At 43.3% G+C, this 22836-nt stretch overlaps 1 protein-coding gene across 8 annotated transcripts in view; it reads left to right on the forward strand.

Annotated features, from left to right (window-relative positions):
- The first annotated feature begins 324 nt into the window (after positions 1 to 324).
- The window catches only part of PPFIA1 (PPFI scaffold protein A1), a 104697-nt gene continuing 82185 nt past the window's right edge, over positions 325 to 22836 (forward strand). For all 8 annotated transcript variants that reach the window (XM_012757576.3, XM_012757579.3, XM_012757582.3 and 5 more), the window contains exons 1-2: positions 325 to 562; positions 1858 to 2121. In XM_012757576.3, coding sequence (XP_012613030.1) covers positions 1858 to 2121 — 264 coding nt within the window. In that variant the 5' untranslated portion in view covers positions 325 to 562. The remainder of the gene's footprint in view (positions 563 to 1857; positions 2122 to 22836) is intronic.

Genomic DNA, 22836 nt, shown 5'->3' on the forward strand with positions numbered 1-22836 from the left:
GCTGTGTAGACGCGACGTGTGGGAAGCGTCTGGCCCAGAACCCGAGCTCCAGCAGACGCTCAGGACAGGCCCCTGGGGTCCTCGCGGCCGTGGGAAGAGGCTCGGGGTCGCCAGACGACTAAGACGCCGTCGCGGGCTAGAACCGGCGCTCCCACCTGTGGATGGGCACCTGGGCGGGGCCACACCGCGCTCAGCCAATCAGCGCCCTAGAGCGCTCGCCCGCCCGCCCCCTCCTGAGGAGGCGGCGCTTGCGCACTCGGGCCCCGGCGGTCCCCCCGCCCCGGGCCCCTCCTCCGGGGCGTTGCTGACGCTCGCGCCGACGCGCCCGACGTCGGGCACGTTGACGCCGGCGACGCGCAGCCGGGCCCGCTCCTCCGCTCCGCCAGTGTCCGGCCGCGGGCCGGCCTTAGTGACTGGGGCGGCGGGCCCCGGGGCCGCGGCGTGGGGCGGCGGGCGGACGCCGGCCGCGGGCTGCCTTCGTCGGCCCTAGAGCTCGCCCGGAGCGAGCAGCCGCCCGCGAGCCGCCGCGGAGCCTCCTCGCCCGCTGCCGCCGGCGAGCAAGGTAAGGGAGCGGGAGACTGAGGCAGGCTCCGGGCGCAGCGGGGCTCGGGGCGCCCCGGCTCCCGCAAGTCCCGGTTCCCGCGGCGGCCGCGCGGCCGATCGAATGTCACCCCGGGGGAAGGGTGCGCTCCGGCGCGGGCGGGGGCTGGGGACGAGGCCCGCGGCGCCGGGCCGGCGTGGGAGAGCCCCGCGGCGCCTCGCGGGACCCCCGCGCCTCCCCTTGCTCCCGGAGGGACCGACTCCGGGGCTGCGCGCCGCCCCTCTCCTGCCCCCGGCGCCCCGGTGACCCCGGCGCTGGGGCGAGGGGCGGAGACCTGTGGTCGCGGGAAGCCCCGACCCCGGCGGGCGCCGGGTGTCAGGGGTTCGCACCACCCCGGGGTCCGGGGGCTTCTGCGGCACCTGATGTGGGAGGGGAAGGGGTGCGGTGCGACTGGGTTAGACCAGGTCGTTGTCGCAGTCAGGGGCGCTGACTTGGGCATCGCCTTGGGGGGCCGCCGGACCCGGGATGCTGCCCGGAAGCCTCAGGAGCGGCCCCCTTTCCCCTCTCCCCGTGTTTATGTTTGAGACACTTAATAGCCTCTCATAATCTCACCTTTCACTTTTCCTTCCTTCCTAGCCGTCCCAGGCTGTATCGACCTGCTATATTTCCATTGTGGAATTTTTTTTTTTTTTAAAGCAGTAAACTTACGTAAGTTAGGTTGACTGACCAACCGTTGCAGCCATTGAAAAACACCTCTCCCAGCACTTAATGAGTCCAGTTCCTTTTAGTGCTCACCAAATCCAGCCCAAGAATTCAGGGAGCCGTCAGTCCTTCTCAGGAGCTGACTGCACACATTCCTGTAAGATGCCGGATGGATTTTGTACTTGTCAGTTTTACTGGCTCTGTGCTGCTGCTGTGCTTTTCCTGAAAAATGATTGGGTGGCATGTGTTTTTGACTTTGTCTCCCCCACCGGGAAATAGAAAAATTAGGTAACAGAAGCACACTTGTTTTCAACAACTGAAAAGTACAACTTTGCAAAGTACCGTGGGGTTTGCTCTTTATGTGAGAGGTAGTCTTGTTGGTTTTTACCCCTTCACTGATTATTGTTTGTATTAATGTCTTCATGTGTGTTCCTGCACTTAATATTTCCCTGTGTATGTTTTCCCGCTTATTTACGTAGAAAGCATAACAGATATGAGAGAAAAATGAGGCTGCCAACCTTTTGTTCATTAGCTACAGATACCTATAAAGTTGCAGATTTGCAGGAACCTGTATGCTGCGCTTAATGACTCTCACCTGGGTCTTTCATTTCAAGATGATGTGCGAGGTGATGCCGACCATCAGTGAAGCAGAAGGCCCCCCAGGAGGAAGTGGGAGCCATGGATCCGGCTCCCCTTCACAGCCAGATGCAGATTCACATTTTGAACAGTTGATGGTCTCCATGCTAGAAGAAAGGGATCGTCTTCTGGACACACTCAGAGAGACTCAAGAAACATTGGCACTAACCCAGGGGAAATTACACGAGGTTGGTCATGAAAGAGATTCCTTACAGAGACAGCTCAACACTGCACTTCCACAGGTATGAGTTCTTTTAACTTGAAACTCCACAGTTTTTTTCCCACTAAATGTTTTTCATTAGTGTCATCTTTTGTTAATATTTTAGATGAGTGTTTTGTGTAACCATTTGTGAAATTATGGCTTCTGGTGTTTATAAGTCACAGACAAAGTTCCTGAGGATTAAACTTCTTAAGGAGAACAAACTGTTGTACTCTAAAGTCATGTGAAAATACCTTATTACTCTCACTTCTTTGGGGAACTGCCTACATTTGGGAAGTACTCCAGAGTTTTTGAAAAAGGACCATGAAGCAGCAAGTTACATGGTGCCTTCCATTCTGTTGTAGTAAGCCTTTTATTGTTAAATGTGTATTATTTTCCCATAGATTGTATCTCATGTATATCCATTTTCCTGTTGAAATCTAATAGACAAATAATATTGATTTCACAGAAAAAAATTTTTTACAGTCTACCTTTGTCAGAACACCTGTGTTTTCTAAGTCAAATTTATTTTAAGGAATAGAAGACTGGAGATAGATTCCTTAGGAACTTTCTCCTTGGCAGATAAGAATTTTAAAGCTTAGAACAACTGAAGTTGTTTCTCTAAGTATATTACATTTGTACCAGTGTTTCAAAGCCTTATTGAGTCAAATGAGGATTTAATGGTAGATGAAGAGAGAAAGTGTTAAAACTAGAATAGTGTAAGGTGCATGATGCAGAGCACAGTAGGAGATGAGGAGGTTACTTTGGTTTTTACTTAGGTGTTACTTAGGAGTTGTCTAGGGGCCTTTTTACTTATTCAAAATAGGTGCCCATATGGTGCCTTCAGGTAGACCTATATAAGCATACATTATACTCTCATGATGGGTCTGCAGTGATAAATTAGTACATGAGTAATTACTAGCCTTAATGCATTTCTTGGCTATAGTCAGTTCTTCTGAAAGATTGATAAGCCAAGCATTTGGGTTTCCTTTTTAGCAACAATAATTTGATGTTATATGTTCCTTCTTTGTTGGGTTAGAGAATCATTAAAATTTTTTTCATTTGAGCCATGTAAATTAGCAAGTTTGTTTAGGTTATATTTTATTAACACAAGTTTAAAAGGGTTGGCCAGCTTATGTTTTGCTGTGATGTTGTTGCATTTGCAAATCTTTTCAGTAGGTTTTTTTGTGTTTGTTTTAATATAATTTGAGGTACATATACTTAGGTGTATATCAAATACTTTTGTATTCAATAAGGTAGGTTTTGGAAAGCATGGGCACACAGGACATGTCAGGGAAGGGACAGGAATTTTGTACAGTTAGTCTCAGCAGTGGGGGTTGTCACACCCACTGGTGAGATGGTTGCTCGGTAATTTGTTTCTGGCTACTGCTCAGCGTAGTAGCCTGGAAATGCCTAGTCGAGTGGATAATGTGATGGTGCCAAGAGTTCACGTCACCTCCTGAGCACCTGATCCCAGCATTTCAGAAACAGGGGAACCAGTAAGTAAATTTGTTTTGGACCCTTCCCTTTCCTGGAATCTGGCTCATTTTGGTGGCTAATAGTACGACCAAAATAAGTGAATGAATCAAGTAAGTGCATTTGTACTCCTGGCACATTGTGTAGGCAAATCAGAGTATACTTTCAAGAAATTTAACATACATGAGAAAAATTCACAAATCATAGTGTACGTCTGAGTGAACTTTTCACAAAGTTAACACACTTGTATAACCACCACTCATATCAAGAGGTGGGATATTGCCTAAGCGGCTTCCTAGAAGCGCCACCTAATTGCTCGCAGTAATTGTCCCCAAAGCTAACCACGGTCTTCACATTTTACCTCCGATTACTTTTGCCTATTCTTGCCTTTATGTGAGAGAAATAAAATAATACATATGTTTTGTTCCTTGGTTCTTTCATTCAATGTTATGTTTGTGAGATTCATCTGTGTTGTCTCATATAGCTGTGCTCATTCTCGTCTGCTGTCCGGTAATCCAGTGTACACATATACCATACTTTATCTACCCTTCATGAACATTTGGGTTGCTTCTAGTTTTTACAAATGTGGCTCTAATATTCATGCTTTTTTTTTTGGTGCAGATATATATAAATGTCTGTTGGGTGTATAGAAGGGAGAGGAATTGCAGGGTGACACTGTGTGCATTTGTTCAGCCTTAGTACATATTGGTTGTGATAGTTCGTACTACCACCAGCAGTGTATGAGAAGTCAGTTTGTATGTTCTCCAACACTTGGTATTGTCCATTCTTTTAATTTTAGTAATTCTGATGGGTATTTAGTTCAGTGTGGTTTGAATTTGCTACTCCCCAATGACAGGTAACATGCAGAGGTAGAGCTTCTCTGCATGTGTTCATTGACTATTTGTGTTTGTTTTTTGTAGAAATGAGGTCTCGCTATGTTGCCCAGGCTGATCTCAAACTCCTGACTTCAAGCAATGCTTCTGCCTCGGCCTCCCAAAGTGCTGGGATTATAGGCGTGAGCTACCACACCTGGCCTCCATTGGCCGTTTGGATGTTGTTTTTGTGAAATGATTGTCTTTGGCCCATTTTTCCTTTGGGTTGTCTGTTTTGTTTCTTATTGATCTGAAGGAGTTCTTTATATGTTCTGAGTACATATGTGTATGGTCGATTGTTTTTAGGCTCTTGTGTTTGCCTTTTCACTCTCTCAGTGGTATCTTTTGATAAGCAGAAGTTTTAAATTTTTAATGTAACCCAGTTGATCAATTGTTTCAGTAATGTTTAATGCTTGTGTCCTGTTTAAGAAATCTGCTAGGCCAAGTTCATGAAGGTATTATCCTATATTGTCTGGTAAAAACTTTAATTATCTTCCATCTGAAATTGTTTCATTTATGGTGTGAAATGGGGGCCAATATTCCTATTTTTTTTGTTGTTTAGTATATGAATATCCAGTTAACCTGCATACTTTATTAAAAGGACCATCCTTTCCCCAGTGCACCGCATTGTCATCTCTGTCAAGCGACTATAAAGGTATGGGTCTGTTTCTGGACTCTCTTCTGCTCTGTTGATGTTTTAGTTATTGTTGCACAAATAGCACACTGTCTGAATTACCATAGATGTAGTCTGTCTTGATATCTGGTAATTTAAGTCCTCCACCTTTATTCTTCAAGATTTCCTTAGCTAGCCTTGGCCCTTTTTACTTTCAGATAAATTTTAAAGTCCATTCGGCAATCTTGCCCCCCAAAATGTGCTGGGATTTTAATTGGTATTGCGTTTAATCTATAGACCAATGTGGGGAGAAATGACATCTTTTTAATATTGGCCTTATAATCCATGATCACAAAATAGCCTTTCATTTATTTAGATCTTCTTTAATTTGTCTTAATATTTTTCAGTTTCCTGCATATAGGTCTTATACATCTCTTAATTAGATTTATTCATAGGTATTTGATTTTTTTGATGCCATTATAAATTATATCTTTTAAAAAATAAGTTATATAATTGTTTATTACTAGTATTATAGAGATAGAATTGATTTTTTGCATATTCATCTTGCCAAATTTATTTATAGGAATAATACTTGTTTTTTCTCTGTGTGCATGGTTATGTCTGCAAATAATGAGTTTCTTTTTTTCTTAAGTGCTATAACCATTGTTATTTTTCTTTCCTTATTGCACTGGCTAAGATCTGTAGTACAGTGTAGAATACAATAGGTGTCTTTGTCTTGCTCCCAGCATCAGGGGGAAATCTTTCACTGTTTCCACCCTTGTGTGATAATTAACTGTAGGGTTTTTGTAGATATTCTTTATCAAAATATAAAAATTCTCCTCTAAGTTTGAATTTTTAAAAATCATGAGTGGGTATTAAATTTAAATTTCTTTTTTTCTTTTTTTTTTTTTTTTGAGACAGAGTCTTGCTATGTTGCCCAGGCTAGAGTGAGTGCCATGGCATCAGCCTAGCTCACAGCAACCTCAAACTCCTGGGCTTAAGCAATCCTCCTGCCTCAGCCTCCCAAGTAGCTGGGACTACAGGCATGCACCACCATATCCGGCTAATTTTTTTCTATATGTATATTAGTTGGCCAATTGATTTCTTTCTATTTATAGTAGAGACGGGGTCTCGCTCTTGCTCAGGCTGGTTTCGAACTCCTGACCTCAAGCAATCTGCCCGCCTCATCTTCCCAAAATGCTAGGATTATAGGTGTGAGCCCCCTCATCCGGCCTAAATTTAAATTTCTTAAATGTGTTTTCTGCATCTTTTGAAATAGGTGATTTTTCTGTTATGTGATGATTTAACTTTTATTTGCAATTCTAGAACAATTCTAACTTGATTTCAATGAATTCTTTTGCTAGATTATATTTGTTAATATTTTGTTTAGGATTATGGCATCTATACTTATAAGAGAGATTGACTTGTAATTTTATTTCTTGTATTGTCCTTGCTAGGTGTTGGTATCAGGGTTATGCTGGTCTTTAAAGTGTTCCTTGTTTTTCTGTTCCCTAGTAAAGTTCCTGTGAAATTGGTGTTTTCGTTCTTAAATGTTTAGAAGAATTGGCAAAACCAGATGGTATAGAATTTTCTTTGTGAAAAGGAAAAATTTCAGAATTAATTTTGTAAGTAGAAATGAGATTTTTAGTATTTCTTTGTGTGTCTGTTTAGGTCAGGCATTTTTTTCCCCTAGCGATTTGATCAGGCTGCCCATACCTTCCAATTTGTCAGTATACAATGGGTGATAATGTCCTTATTATGTTCAGCGATGTCCCCTTTAATAATTCTTGGTGCTGGTAATTCCTGCTTTGTCTTGTTTTCTTAATCAATCTTGTAAGGAGTTTGTCATTTTTTAAAGTTCTTTCAAAGAACCAACTTTTTCTAGTTTCTTGAGTAGATAATTTATTTTAGCCTTTCTTTTTTTCTAATATATGTATTTAAGGCTGTAAGTTTCCTTCTAAGCACACTTTTAGTTGCATACCACAGTTTTGATAAGTCAAATTGTCATTATCATCTATGTAAAAATTTTTCTAATTTTCACTGCAGTATCTTTATTCAAAAATATTTTGGAAGTATATGTCTTAACTTTCCAGTGTTTGGGAGTGGATTTTCTAGAGTTATCTTTTTATTGATTTCTAGCTTAATTCCATTAGTTACCTAAATATACTCAGCATTATTTCAATCCTTTGAAATGTGTTGACTTGCCTGATAGTCCAGCATATATTTAGTATTGTTAAATTTGTTAAATGTTTCCTGGGCACTTAAAAATAATATATATTTATGGGAATGCAGTATTTGATATTTATCAGTTATTTCAACTTTGCTAATCATGTAATTCAGATTCTAGTAGCCACATTAACAGATACAGGATACATTTTATTTTATTATTTATTTATTTATTTAGAGACAGGGTTTCTCTCTGTCACCCTTGGTAGAGTGCAGTGGCATCATCATAGCTCACTGCAACCTTAAACTTCTGGGCTCAAGTTATCCTCCTGCTTCAGCCTCCCAAGTAGCTGGGGCTACAGACACATGGCACCACAACTGGCTAATTTTTTCTGTTTTTGGTAGAGATAGGGTCTTGCTCTTGATCAGGTTGGTCTGGAACTCTCGAGCTCAAGCAGTCCTCCCGCCTTGGCCTCCCAGAGCACTAGGATTACAGGCGTGAGCCACCACGTTGCCAGCCCAGGATGCATTTTAAATTTAAGCCTGATTTAGTACCTTTACTGCTTTCCAGGCACTTTCCTGGAAAGTGCTATTTCCTGAGACACTGCTGTTTCCTGAGACACTTGAACTGCATTTAACTCCCTCCCACCTTTTATGTCATTGTTTTATACTGTCATTTTTAATACATTTTAATTTTAGATATGTTTTTGGCATTATCAGTTTTTTTTTTTTTTTTTTTTGAGACAGAGTCTCGCTTTGTTGCCCAGGCTAGAGTGAGTGCCGTGGCGTCAGCCTAGCTCACAGCAACCTCAAACTCCTGGGCTCGAGTGATCCTTCTGCCTCAGCCTCCCCACATTATCAGTTTTATACAGCTAATATTTATTTAGATTTATCCTCATAGTTACCCTTTTTGTTGCTTTTCATTCCTTATTACTTTTTCATGTTTCTGCCAGAGATTATTTTTCTTTTCCCAGAAGAACTTTCTTTAATATTGTTTTTAGTTCTTATCCATGGGTGATGAATTGTCATTTTTGTTTGTCTGAAAAGTCTTTGTGTTCACTTTTGTAGAATGATTTTGCTAGGTATAGAATTCAAGTTATTTTCTTTCACCATTTTATAGCTATCTGTCCATTATTTTCTGGCTTCATTTTTCTTGAAAAAGGCAGTACATTTTTCCTCCGGTTGCTTTTAACATATTCTTTTTGCCTTAGGCATCAGCAAAGCTACTGTTCTTCATTGTATCAGTGGATTGATTTCTAATTAGTTTTGGAAAAGTTTGAACTATTCTCTCTGTAAATATTCCTTATTCCCCATTCTATCTTTCCTCCACTCTGAGGTTCTTCATTTGTATGCACATTAGACCTTTCTTACCATGTCTTACACATCTTTTATGCTCATTTCTATATTTTCTAGGCTTTCTGTGTATATCTGTGTAGATATTTTTTTTACTAACTTATCTTCCAATTCACTGATCCTCTCTTCAGCTGTTAATCTGCTGTTTAGCCCATCACTTGAGTTCTTAATTTCAGTTACTGTATTTTTCAGTTCTAGAATCTGTTTGATTCTTTCTAATATTCTGGTTCTCCAGTGAAATTTTTCTTTTTGTCAAGTATATTTTCGAACAGTTGAAGTTTACATCAGATAACAGCAGTATATGGGTCATGTCCTGGTCTGTTTCTGTTTGTTTTTCTTTTTTCTTTTGGTCCTGTTTGTTGATATGCCCATTTTCATTTTTTAATTGAGTGTTAGATATTATGTATTAAAATCTGGAGGTGGTAGGTGATACTATCTTCCTTAAGGGAGTTTCCTTTTATTATTTGACACACTCTTAGGGTAGGGACAGATCTTCTCAGCTCAGTCAGGGACTGAGTGACTTGAAGCTAGGATTCAGTCTTGTAAACCTCACCTTAAGCTGCCTTTATCCCCAACCCCCACCCCAAAGTGTTTCCCAGGATTCCTCCTCCTTGGCAGGTCCTGAAGCCCAATTTTTGTCTCCCTAACACCATGAGACTACTGAAAATTCAGCTTCTCGGCCAGGTTTTGCAGAGTGCTGGGCTCATTTTCTGTGTCTCCCTTTTCTCTGGGATCTTGGCCCCTGAATTCCTAGCTGTCCAGCCTATACTCCAGCTTCGTCTTCCCATCCCCCGTGAAGCCATCCAAAGCTCCATTAGCCACTACTTTCTGCTGTGTTTTCCCTCTACCGTATCAGTGCACTGCCCCAAATCCTTCCGAATTGTCATATGCCCTGAGGGAAAAAGTGGGGCTCTCTGTGGGCTTCCTTTTTGTTTGGAATCTTGGCCTGCCTATTGTGGCTGCCTAGCTATCGCTTTGATGCCTGCAAAAAGACTTTAAAAATGTGTTCAACTTTTCTAGTTCTTGGTGGGTTGATGTTCTACAAGCTACCCATGTTTATAACTGGAAGTGGATTTAAAAACCTGGTGTGCTCTCTTCATCTGTAGAAACATATAAAAGTCATAATAAATATATTGGTCATCATTATTTGATATGGGAAGGGTTTGTGATGACAAATCTGATAGTGGCAAAGAAGGCTAGGGAGGTGAGAGAGGTTATGTGGTTAACACCACATAACCTTAGATGTGATTAGACACCACAGATAGATACCACAGATAGATTCTGTGAATCTATCACACATGAGTTTTCTTTTTGACTGTTTTTAAAAATTACTGCTTTTAGGTTTCCCTCTAATTTCACTTTAAAGTTTCTTTCTTTCTTTCTTTTTTTTTTTTTTTGAGACAAAGTCTCTCTCTGTTGCCCTAGGTGGAGTGCAATGGCGTGATCATAGCTCACCGCAATCTCAAACTCCTGGGCTCAAGTGATCCTCCTGCCTCAGCCTCCAGAGTAGCTGGGACCACCGTGCCCACTAATTTTTTATGGTTTTGGTAGAGGCAGGGTCTTGCTCTGGTTCCATCTCCTCTCAAAACTCCTGAGCTCTATCCTCAGCCTCAGCCTCCTTAGCCAGGGCCCAGGCCTCCACTTTAAAGTTTCAACTGCTTTTTCAAATGCAGATTTTATTCTAAACTGTAGTGTTGTGATTTTACTGTCTTTAAAAGACCTCTCACTTGGAGAACTCTAGCATATAAGACCTAGAAAAGAGAATATGTTCCAGTTGAGTTGTGGGTGGGGCCTCAAAGTTTGCCTGTGTCTCTCTCAGTCTGTTAGTCCTTCGGACAGGGGTAGAGAGCTCAGAATATTCTTAAGGAATGATGTCTTCAAATCAAAATTTAATGAAAAATAAATCTACCTGTGTCAGTTGTGTTCCTTGTCAAAATTAAACAACAGTGGGCCCGGCGCGGTGGCTCACGCTTGTAATCCTAGCACTCTGGGAGGCGGAGGCCGGTGGATTGCTCCAGGTCAGGAGTTCAGAACCAGCCTGAGCAAGAGTGAGACCCCGTCTCTACTATAAATAGAAACAAATTAATTGGCCAACTAATATATAGAGGAAAAAATTAGCCGGGCATGGTGGCGCATGCCTATAGTCCCAGCTACTTGGGAGGCTGAGGCAGGAGGATTGCTTGAGCCCAGGAGTTTGAGGTTGCTGTGAGCTAGGCTGACGCCATGGCACTCACTCTAACCTGGGCAACAAAGCGAGACTCTGTCTCAAAAAAATAAAAAATAAAAAATTAAACAGTAGTGGTATAAAATGCGCTGGCTGGATTGGAAAGGGAAGAAAGCACATGCGCAGCCTGGGCAGGAGGCTGTTTCTGCAGTGTGGGCATGAAGTGTTACTAGCCCAAACTAGGGTGCTAGACTACAAGGGGAGGAGCATTAGCAAAGAAAAACCTGACAGAGTGGGGTGAAAGATGCCAGAGTAAAGCCTGGGGGAGGGATGGGGAGACAGGAGATGCTGACAATAGCAGCACACTAAACACTGCGTGGGGCCATGCCACAAAGCATTATCTGGCCCCAAATGTCAGGAGTGCTGGAGGTTGAAAAATTCTGGTATAAAAAATCACAAGCTTTTCTCAGTTACTGCTATAATGCAAAGTTGGCTACAGCAATTTACTGTAATTTAATTGTTAAGTACCACCAGTAGGATTTATTCTATTACTTGCTAAACTCAAGTTAGCAAAATAAATTAATCCAAAATAAGCAAAATTAGTTAAAGGACTCTTCCCTGAGGGTAGATACTAATAACTACTCCTTGAGTTTAGATGGTGTCCCCTGCAATGTTGTTTTTTTATAGTAGTTGGTAAAACCCCTTTTAAAATACCATGCTTATTTTCATGGCTTTTAGTTTATGAAACAGTTAAATATATCCTTTAAAAATACTGTTGGACCATTTATGTCTTCTCTCTTTGCACACACTCACTTTGCCATTTTTTTGAAAGCAGCCCTGTCTTGCCTTCCTCTGTTTCTCCATACCTTTTTTAAAAAATATATAATATTAATAAATAGAGACAGAGTCCCTCTATGTTGTCCAGGCTGATCTAGAACTCCTGTCCTCAAGTGATCCTCCCATTTTGGCCTCCCACGGTGCTGGGATTACAGGCCTGAGCCTCTGTGGCTGACCTGTTTTTGTGTTTCTCTATACCTCTTAGTCATCAGCAAGGTGACAGAACCACCCCTTCTGTTATTGAGCCCTGTGTGACTATCAGTCCTCTGTGCAGACAGACTCCTTGCCCTCAGAGGGCTTACTTAATACTAAACCTGCTTGAGACAAAGGCGGCTTGTGAATGACAGAACGAAATGGTTAAAAGGAAAGCCATGACCTTGGTCAAGTGTGGCTGGCTGCCTAATACATTGTCGTCCAGGAAGGCAGGGCTTTCTGAGGGGATCGCTCTTGAGCCGAGATCTGAAGGCTGAGATGAGCCGCTGTGAGAGCTGTCTCAGAAGTGGGGCTACCTGGGCCAAGGTAAGGAAGGACTTAGCTGGTGCAAGGCTGGGGACTGGGCCATTGTTCCTGGACCTGGAGGGAGGAGTGGAACAAGGTGAGGTTGGCCAGGTAGGCTGGGATGAGATCAGACAGAACCTTGCACGGGTAAGAGTTAAGAGTTGTTTGTTTTTGTTTTAAGTACCTTGCGGCCTCAGTGGGAGAGAGTGACATGATTTGGTTGAGTTTTTAAAAGATCATACTATGTGGATAATGGGTTGGAGGTAGAGGCAAGAAATCCACAAGAGTGGGTTTCTACTTGGATAGAAATCATTGGTTAGAATGCTCACCTTTTTTTTTTTTTAGACAGGGTCTTGCACAGTCATCCAGGGCCATCCCACAAGGAACAGAATGATATATATATTTTAATATTATATACATAAATACATACTGCCGTAATGCAGTATACATAATGTGTTACATATATGTGAATAATGTGTACATTATTAAGTATTCTGAGTGCCTGTTGTGTGTCAGGCACTGTTCTAGGTGCCGAATATTCAATTTGTAGTAAGGGTTATATAGCCTACATATTTTTTTAGTTGTGTAAAGAGATGGGGGAGGAAGTTGTGGTGTTTGGTTTGAGCAGGTGAAATGCATGGATGGTGCAATGTGGGAATGCTTTCCATATTCCGTCTGTGTTTGTGTGGGGAGAGCTCAGGGAGGGGGTTTTCCTGGGAGTTTCAGCTACCCAGGATACTCCTTCACTCTCTCAGCTCTGCCTCACAGATGCCTAGCCTGCATGTCACGTTGTGTACTTCCATTCGGATGGCTGCCAGTCTCCTTAACTTCAACATTGGCCAAAACCGTCTTTCCCCAGATCTGTCCCTCCTCTTGTGGATGGTACAGTTTTCTCCCTAGTCAGGTAGGCCAGAAGCTAAGGAGATATCCATCTTTCTTTTCTGCACTAACTGTGCCCTGCCCGTCTCCAGGTCCTGTGAATAGACCTCCCCACTCCTTAGAGGTGACCTCTGAGGCCCACTGGCCAGACTGGACCCTCTAGTGGCCTTCTTGCAGTTCCATAGCTCCCTCCAGTTCATAACCCCTTGCTGCAGCATGATCTTAAAATACAAATCTGATTGCTTTTCCTTTGCTTGAAATGCTTTAGCTCTCCATCTCCCTTCAGGCTGAAGCCAGACTCCAGTCTCTTCCCATCTTTCCTGGTCTGGTCTCTCCCCAGCTGTAGTTAGTTCCCATGTGCAGATTCCTCATTTTCTTACAGCTTCTTTGTAAATATGCTGTTCTTTCAGATTAGGCCTCTCTTATCTTGTCTTCTGCTTGCTGACTCTTGCTAGCTACAGCTGAGTAATGTGGTGCACATCATTTAGAGAACCAGTTTTGCCCTGTGTCTAAAGATCTTCAAAAATGCTCACATTCTGACACAGCAGTTTGACTTCTGCTAAGGAAACGATTCTTATCTGGAAGAGACATCATGCATAATGATGTTCACCCCAAAAACTTGTATATCTGCACTTTTTATTGGTTAGACAATGATAGGAGTTAAAGTACAAATATGTGCGAAGTAAATTCTCATTGCACTGTGTGGTCGAGCATCTCTACTGCATTCCTGCCTTGTCCATCTCTCCCCTGCTTTTAGCGTCACTTGGAGAGGCTTCCAGGGCCCGGTGGTCTCATTCTTGGTGGTATGAAGTGGGGCCACCTGGCTGAGGTGGAGATTGCAGACCCCACCTCTGGCTTTCTCTGCAATTGCTTGTTCCCCAGTGACTTTCAACCAACTAGTTTTAGCCTCTGTTAGTGTCCTCTGCCCAAATTAATTGTGATGTTGAAAGTTGCAAAGTGGCAGTTTTTCCAACTGTCTATCCTTCTACCTAAATAAGAGTATTCTCCTTTGTTCTCTTTCTGTCTTCTCAATCTCTGTAGACACTTGGATGTGTATTTATTCAGCGTATTACACTCAGTCATCATTCCTTGGATGTTCACACTGTCCCCTTCAGATGGGCTCCTCTGTCCTTTTGCCAAGACCCCATTAGTTTTGAGTGCTTCATTACTTCCTGGCGCAGAAATCCGTCCCAGGCCCACTTGTGCTTTTCCTGACTCAGATCTGAAATCATTCCTCTGGAGAGCCCTGGTTCTTTTCAGTGGGAAAGTGATACTTAGAAATCAGTATTTGGGAGCTAGATGTACTCATTGTCATAGGAGTTAACATCTGTCATTGGACAGAGCTAGGAAAAAGTTCAGAAAAAGAAAAACTCCAGTTTCATTTGATATTACTTGATAAATTAAAAATTAGTTTTTTTCTTAATTTATTTTATATTTATTTTCTTACACTCATCTTGATTTATTTTCTTTATCCTGTGATATACCTGAAATGGTTTCAATATTTTGATACCCTGTTCTTATAATCAACCTTTTGAGTGAAGTTTTAGGATTTCTTAGCAATTCTTTTGGATTTTAGAATTAATATCTCTTAAGAATATGCAGTTAGGATTATGAATATTCAAGCAACTTGATATAACCACACAGATAAAGTAATTATCAATTTGATATACCATTAGCTTCATTTGTTACTGTTTATTCTTTCAGGGTTTACATTTTTCTTTTTAGGTTTAATATTTTTCAGATACATGAAATATTTACATGGTTCAAAAGACAGTACTGTATAAAAATGTATCCTCAAAAGTCTTACTCCCAGCCCTGCTCCACCCAGCCCTTCTAGGTGGTGTGATCACGTGTCCCGGGTTATAGGGGACAGTCTTGGGTTTTGCCTTTTATCCTGGAGCAATTAGTGATAGTGCCCTCTTTCACTCTCAGAAATGAAGCGTAGCTAGAGCTTTGTTGGCGCCTGCTAATGCTAATTTAGAGATGTGGACAAAATGTTTCCACTTTGTAGATTTTTTCCCCTGTAGCTAAAAATGAGCACTTGGCTGAATCCTGCAGACTTTTGGATTGTGGTTCTCTTGGCAGGGAGATCCACTCATGGAGTTCATACTCTTGCCTTTCACAGAGTCTCATTCTTATTCGGAGGAGGAAATTTCATTTTGCTCTGAAAATAAATTTGGAAGCTTGAAGCATATCCTGCATTTCCGAGTTTTTCTGTGCTGCAAATGGGTTAATTATCCTTCCTGCTGTAGTTTTAAACCTTTGCCAGTACTAACAGAAAAATTGATTTCAAGTAGCAGCATGCTGAATTTGTTGAATCATGTGTAGAAAAGTTAAAGTTTTACTTGAGACTAATCAATACTTCTGAGCGATTGTTCTCTCTTGCAATCTTAAGATGATGTTAAGAAGCCAGAGCAGTCTCTTCCTTCTAGGTTAAAAATAGTTGATGCAGGAAAATGTGAATGACAGGTGAGGTCATCATAGTGTCTTATGTACCCTAAAATAGACAAATGTGGTAGGCTAATGTTGTTTTGAATAGTCTGAGTATTAATGTGAATAGTCTGGTGTGGTATTTCTTTTCATGCAAATTAAAATATAAAGGACTTCATTTGTGACTGAATGTGAAATGCAGTTGACATAAAGGTTTAAAGAAGTTCTGTGTAGGATCTGACTTGCTGTGTCATGGCTCAGCTTCTTCGCCTCCACCACAGACGCCGGTGTGTTCACGTCAAAGGGAGGCTGTCATTCTTCTTGCTGTTTGAAGGCGTTTTACAAAAAATAATTCGTTTCCTTTTCTCCATTCCTTTTTGTGATTGACGGAGACCTACCGACTGGAATGAATGGTTTAAAAGCAGGTCATACGCAGTGTGCATCACCACCCCTCTTGTCTGTCTCTGTAGGCATGTTGCGCCCCACCCTCTGCCCTGGCCAAGGTGAGTGAGTGGCGAGGATGGGGAAGAAAGCCGTCTGTCCCTGCAGAGCGCGGCCTTGGAGTCTGCTGGACGTGGGTGCCACTTACCTCTGTCAGGTTCCCTCGTATCTCTGAGCCTTCAGTTTTCTCATCAGCAAATTAGGGATCACAATTATTTGGGGTTATTTGGGGGCAAATATTTATTGTGTGTCTACCGTATGTTAGGTACTGTCACGGGGCTGGGTATATGGATGTTTGAAAGAGTAAATGAAGGCCGGGCGCGGTGGCTCACGCCTGTAATCCTAGCACTTTGGGAGGCCGAGGCGGGCGGATTGCTCAAGGTCAGGAGTTCGAAACCAGCCTGAGCGAGACCCCGTCTCTACCAAAAATAGAAATAAATTAATTGACCAACTAAAAATATATATACAAAAAATTAGCTGGGCATGGTGGCGCATGCCTGTAGTCCCAGCTACTCGGGAGGCTGAGGCAGTAGGATCGCTGAGCCCCGGAGATTGAGGTTGCTGTGAGCCAAGCTGACGCCACGGCACTCACTCTAGCCTGGGCAACAAAGTGAGACTCTGTCTCAAAAAAAAAAAAGAAAGAGTAAATGAGATAATAGTTAATGTTTATTGCTTCTAATCCTCGTTATAGGAATGATCTCACTGAAGTCTCATTACAGGACTATAAAGCAGGGTACTGTTATGTACCCCATTTTATAGGTGAAGATGTTGAGGCACTGAGAGGTTGGGAAACTTGCTCAGAATCCCATAGATATTAAGTGGTAGAGTCTGTAATTGAACCCAGGAAGTCTGACTTCAGAGTTCTTTACCTGCCTGGGCGAAATAGCAAGACTCGTGTCTACAACAAAATAGAAAAATTAGCCAGAAATGGTGGTATGAGCCTGTAGTCCCAGCTACTTGGGAGGCTGAGGTGGGAGGATCATTGAGCCCGGGAGTTTGAGGTTACAGTGAGTGATGATCACACTACTGCACTCCAGCCTCAGCGACAGCAAATCCCATTTCTTTAAGAAAAAAAAAGAGTCCCTGGTATTTAACGAGCATTCAGTAAATGTTAGCCATTATTCTGATAGTCATTACTGAATGGGGCAATGAAGTTTGGTTATGGTGAAGAATGCTTCTTTGTGATTCCCAAAGTTAGTTGTGAAGAGTAGAAAAAAGAGAGAAATTAAAAAGAAGGTGCAAACCGATACAGAAATGCGTGGTGTCCACAGTGACAGTCTCTACTTCCACCCGTGTGTCCACGGTGGGGGCTGTTATCTGAAAGATGTGTTCCCACTCGTCATGTGCGTTCCCACTTTTTGCTGAGATTCTAGGTTTTGAAAGCACAGCTAATGAGTAAATCAGCATGCTAAGTCAAGGGGCTTAGTTATAAATTCCCTGTGTGATTTGTAAATTATGGTAAGGATTTTGACTAGGTTACAACGTCTCTGAGAGGGCAGGAGAACCAGGCCTGGAGGCCACAGGGTCATGTCCTGCTGCAAAACGGTCTGGCGAAGCTGCCTGTCCTGGAAACTGCACCCTGTGCACCTTTGGCCCTGTCTGTGGATGAAATGACTGCCTGTGGACACCGGCTTAGCCAGGCCCTGCTTTCCCAAAGTCTGGACTCTGAGGGTGTCATCCGCAGATGCAGGAGAGGCTCACAGAACAAGTGGCTCTTCTGGGCCACTTGCTGTTCCTCATGAGTGGACCATTTCCCCACCACAGGAAGGGGGCTCAGATGCTCGGTGGCCAGAACGTATGACAGATGGCAACAGTATGACGAAAGTTATTGACAGTTACGCCTATAAAACTGAAGAAAGCAGTTTAGCATTTACTTACATGGCAAGTGGTAATGCCACTTCCCAGTTGGAATTACCAGGAAAAATTGCCATGTGACTCTCCTTTCTGCCCTAACTTTCCTGTAGAAAGATAAAAGAACACATATGAAGCGAAAATCCAAATTATGTGTTTAGACTTCTGTCCTTCCATCAGCTTTTCTGCAATATCGCTGCCCTTCTTATTTTTATTCCTATGCCTGATCTGTATTCCATTTCAGTGAGAAAGAGTAGGAGAGAGTTGCACAAACAAGAAACGTTGCCTTTCTGGTGTGTGTATAGTAGGGTGCCTGATAGTCACCTGATTGATGGAAAGGCCCTGTAAGAAAAAGTAGTGGGTGGTTAGAATAAAGGTTTTTAAATTGGAAAGAATGTACATTCCAAGGCTGTTTTCTTGTGCAAACCATAGAAATACTTGTTCCCAAAAAAGTTTAACGATGAATTAAGAAGAGATTGCTTGAAAGCAGGTTCCTGTTGCTAGGTTCTGGTTGCTTTTTACAAGCTCTTGAATGCCCAATGCTTTCTTCTGGATGTTTCCTAAACTATATTTTTACTATAACTGATTCTTGTTGAAAGGGCCAGCTGCTGCCAGGAAGTGGTATTTCCTAGACTGTGCCTGAAAGTGTTAATACAATAAGCTTCCAGACCGATGCACCCACTGTGCTGGCCTGAAAACATCAGCTGCTGATCAGAGGGCTTCGCTGGGCTCATGAAGAGATGACTTGGTGTCTCAACTTAGAATGCATGTTTTCCTATGTTTCGAGACACTGTTGGTATTGTTTCCGTTATAAGTTCCTCTTTAAGATTCTCTCGTTGGATGTTTTAGAGTAATAGTACATAAAGAGATATTGACACTTACAATACTAAGTTCAAATCAGTTTAAAAACCGTCAGTAGTTTAGAGGGCAAGTGTCTAGATACAGTTATTCTTTCTTCATTAAACAATTTTACCATTGTCCTTTGTTTAAAGAAACAGGCTCGGGGTAGGCCTTTTGTTAGCTGCAGCTTTAGAATAAAACGTTATCATGATTGTGTTCTTATTCACGTCTCTCTGTATTTGCTGTGCTGCACTGGTGGACATTGGGTTTTTTTCACATTAGGAAAATCTCTGTGGAAAGAATGGAGGGCAAGGGAGCAAAGATGCTGTTCTTGGACAATGACTTTGATTTGCACACAGTGTTGTGCCTGTGACTAAGCAGTGCACTGGCAGCCTCACCTCGGCTCCCTTCTGCAGTCCTCAGCCCGGAGGTTCTTTCCCTTCTGTGGAGTTGCCTGTCTTCACCACGTCTGTGACTCTATAGCAGGCGTCCTCAAACTACGGCCCGTGGGCCACATGCAGGTGTTTTTGCCTGTTTGTTTTTTTACTCCAAAATAAGATATGTGCAGTGTGCATAGGAATTTGTTCATAGTTTTTTTTAAACTATAGTCCAGCTCTCCAACGGTCTGAGGGACAGTGAACTAGCCCCCTGTTTAAAAAGTTTGAGGACCCCTGCTCTAGAGGAACCTCAGCCCTGAATTTTGTAGTGTTGCAGACACAACCACACCTCATGTCCAGAGCCTGGTTTGCCTTTCCTGTGAAGTCAGTGTCTCACTCTGTCCTGGGCCTCCCATCCACACCTTAGTCTGCATTACCCCCACTCCTCTCCTCCTCCAGTGCCGCTCGGCACAGTTCTCTCCTCTCCTCTAACCCCCACGCGCGCCCCTTTTGTGTTCTAGTGTCCAAGCTGGGCCCTCAGCGCCTCGTGCCTATGTGCCAGGCTGTGCCTGTGCTCTCTCCCCTTTCCAGTCCACCCTGCGCACTTTACACTGCCACCAGTTTAAGCTCGGCTGTGGCTTTGGGAATGTTTGCTTAGCACTGATCTCTGCAGAGGGACAAACTCTAAACCTGGTTAGTCTTGCTTTCATGACTCCCTGTTCTGGCTTTCTTCTCCTTCCCCACCCGTTTCCCTCTGGCCAGACGGTCTGTTCACTCTGCCCCTCCCTGCAGCCTGGCCCACGGCATTCCCCCCTCCCAAGTTGCCCCTCAGCCCCTTGCTGGAGGCCAGAGTGCGACCTGCAGGGTCACCCCTCGCAGGCAGGTGCTCTTTCCCTCCCTGCCCTGCTGGGATTCAGGGCCTGGCCCAATCCCCAGAGAGGTCAGGGGCCGATGCCTGTGGCTGATTTTACTTTTTATTCCTTTCATTCTTATTCTAGTTTTTTAAAATGCCACCAGGTTTAAGATGAACACATGAAATATTAGGATTGAGTGTATATCCAGATCAGTCTTGAGTAGGCAAAAGAAAATACAAAAGGATAACCTGGGGGATGTGGCCCGCATGTTCTTTCCATTTAGGGTCATTGGTTGACGATGTCAGCAGTCCCCTGTGTCTTGCTCACTGCCGCGGTGCTATTCTGTTATTTTCTACCTAGCCATTCACCATTCCCCCTACCCTGCATACCCATTTCAAGTCTGGGGTCCTCTGCTCGCCAAATTTCTCATCTTGGCCAAGATATTTTGCCTCTAAGACTGTTTTGCCATCTATAAAATAGGAATACTATTTACTTCCCAATATTATAGGCAGATTTAATGAGAACTAACATAAAGCACCCACCACAGTACCCCACACAAAGTAGGCACTCATTTGCTCTGAGGCATCTGCGTACAAACCCCTTACCACAGCCCCTCCCCAGCACTGTTGGGACTGAGCTAATTCATTCTCTGTGTGGACTAGGTTTTGGTCCTCACCATGGTATCTTCCCCTGAAGATAATACCATCTGCATTGGATTCTGAGTCTCAGGCCACTTATTAACTGAGTGACCTTTGCTGCTCTCTAACCTGCCTGGGTCTGTATTCTGATTTGTAAAATGAGGTAATTATGTTTGCCTTACTGGGTTACTGAGAGAATAAATATAATGAAATATATGAAAGTATTTTGAAAACCATAAAGCATTAAACAAATGCAAAGTTATTGCAGTTAACATCTATGAGTACCTAGCATAGTGCCTTAGAAATTTTTTTTTGTTGTTCAGCAAATGATTTGAATTAATAGGGCTACTCATTCTTATGCTTGTATTTCTATTTACTAAGCTTACCAGAGCCACAGTGAGAACATTCCTAATAAAGTACCTCTAGTAATAGTTTTGCACCTAAACCTCTGACTCATTCTGAGATACCTTCTTGTTAAATTAGAGGGTAATACTGTTTACGACTTAGGGCTCTTGTCAGACTGGTTTGCAAGCCGTAAGCACACAGACCCATGAGAGCTTAAGAAGACTATAGTGCAGTAATATTACCTGTCACAGGTACTATATTACTGAGTTAATTCCATACGTCGTTGTGTGAACACTACACTTTGCTAAATTGTTTGCCAGGGCTTAGGGTTTTGATGGTGATGGGGACAGTTCTCTCCCCTAGGAAGCATGAGTAGACTCGTGAGAGTGCAGTGAAGCGTTGGCAGTGCTGTGGCGCAGGCAGACAGTGTCCAGTGTAGTGCAGGGAAGGAACTGGCCAGGTCGCCCTTGCGGGGGTGCAGAGAGCCTTCTCAGAAGAGGTGGGTGGTGAGTGCAGGCTGTGAGGCTGCATTCAGCATGCAGGAGGTTGGGGCGGGGCCGCAGTGGCTAGAGACTTCCATGGGAGGGCACACACCAGCGCAGGGGGTGTGGGGCAACTGCGCTGGTCCTTGGAAGGGGCATGCTTCCCCAGGGAGGCTGTGGGAGAAGCATCGAGGGCTGTGAGCTCACAGGCAAGTGGGTGGTGAGGCTGGAAGTGAGTTCCCTGAGAACCTTCTTGTGGGAGGATGAGGGTGGACAGTAGAGGCTGGACAGACAGAGGGAGGGCACTGCAGCAACAGAGCCGAGAGCTGGGAGATGGGGCACTTGAGACGCTTCCTTGGCTGGCAGTAAATCCTTTCTTTTTATTATTTCCACCAATCAGTTATGCCGTTTTCTGGTAGGCAGTTATGAAAACTGCATGAGAGGGAATCAAAAGCCTTTACAAGTCCAGTTATATTTATTACATTCAGCCTTAACTATATGGTCGTAAACACTAGAGCATTTGTGTTTCTCTAACTGTCAGCAGAATATCAGGACCTGTAAATGTAGCCGTGGACACTGTGGACCCTCTTTCTTTAGCTTGTGTTCGTATTTATTAAGCATAATAGAGCTTCGAGAGGAAACCCCTCATAAAGAACCTTTCAGATACTTTCATACTTAGACCTTTGATTCATCCTGAAATACCTGCTTATCAATTAGCTCCCCATCTTTGACGTGATGTTACCTAAACCATGTCAGAGACTAAAAGGAAAGCAGCCTGCCCAGTTCTCCTTGGCCTTGTGCCTGCTGAGGGTTGAGTTTCCCGCTGTGGTCCCGCATCTGTGAAGGTGGCGGCTAGCACTTTGTGTCAGTGTTCCCGCGCTCCTTCAGAACCGCGTTGTGCGCTAGACCCCAGTCCGCGGCAGCGCTGGGCACCCTGTTGCACGTCAGGCTGCTGCTCTCAGTAGCACTTGGTCTAGCGCTGCGCACCCAGTCCTGTCTGCAGAACCTTTCTGTGCACTTGTGCTTGACGAAGAACCTTGGAAAGTGAGGTCAGAATGCTCACATGTCTGGACATTTCCAATTTAACAGCATGGGAATAGTTTTGCAGATTGCTTAATCACATGTGAAAGAGTTGATTGTGGCATTCTTCGCAGAATCGATGTGCTCATAAGAACTCATGACAAGCCTGAAAAATGCTAACTAAAATTGGAACTGAATCAGAGAAGCCTTGTGCAAACCCTAAGGTTTTTAAAGAGAATTGCTAACCTGTAAACTGTGAAGCAGTTTCTGAGTGGTGGCAGTGTGATATTATGACATAATAAGAAATACATATTTGGGCTAGTCATAGTGGCTCCTGCCTATAATCCCAGCACTTTGGGAGGCTGAAGTGAGAGGATCTCTTGAGCTCCTTTCAAGGAATTTGAGGTTACAGTGCCACTGCACTCTAGCCTGGGTGACAGAGTGAGACCTGTCTCTAAAAAATATATATATATACACAGACACATGTACATACACAACAGATATCCTTTGACTCAGAGATTCTAAGATTTTTATCGTACGGAGATACTTGTCACATGTGCAGAATGATGTATGTACAGGGTTGTTCCTTGCCATGTTATTTGTAATAGCAAAAGATTGGAAG

This window comes from Microcebus murinus, chromosome 4, assembly GCF_040939455.1.
Source record: "Microcebus murinus isolate Inina chromosome 4, M.murinus_Inina_mat1.0, whole genome shotgun sequence".
In the NCBI taxonomy this organism is placed as follows: domain Eukaryota; kingdom Metazoa; phylum Chordata; class Mammalia; order Primates; family Cheirogaleidae; genus Microcebus; species Microcebus murinus.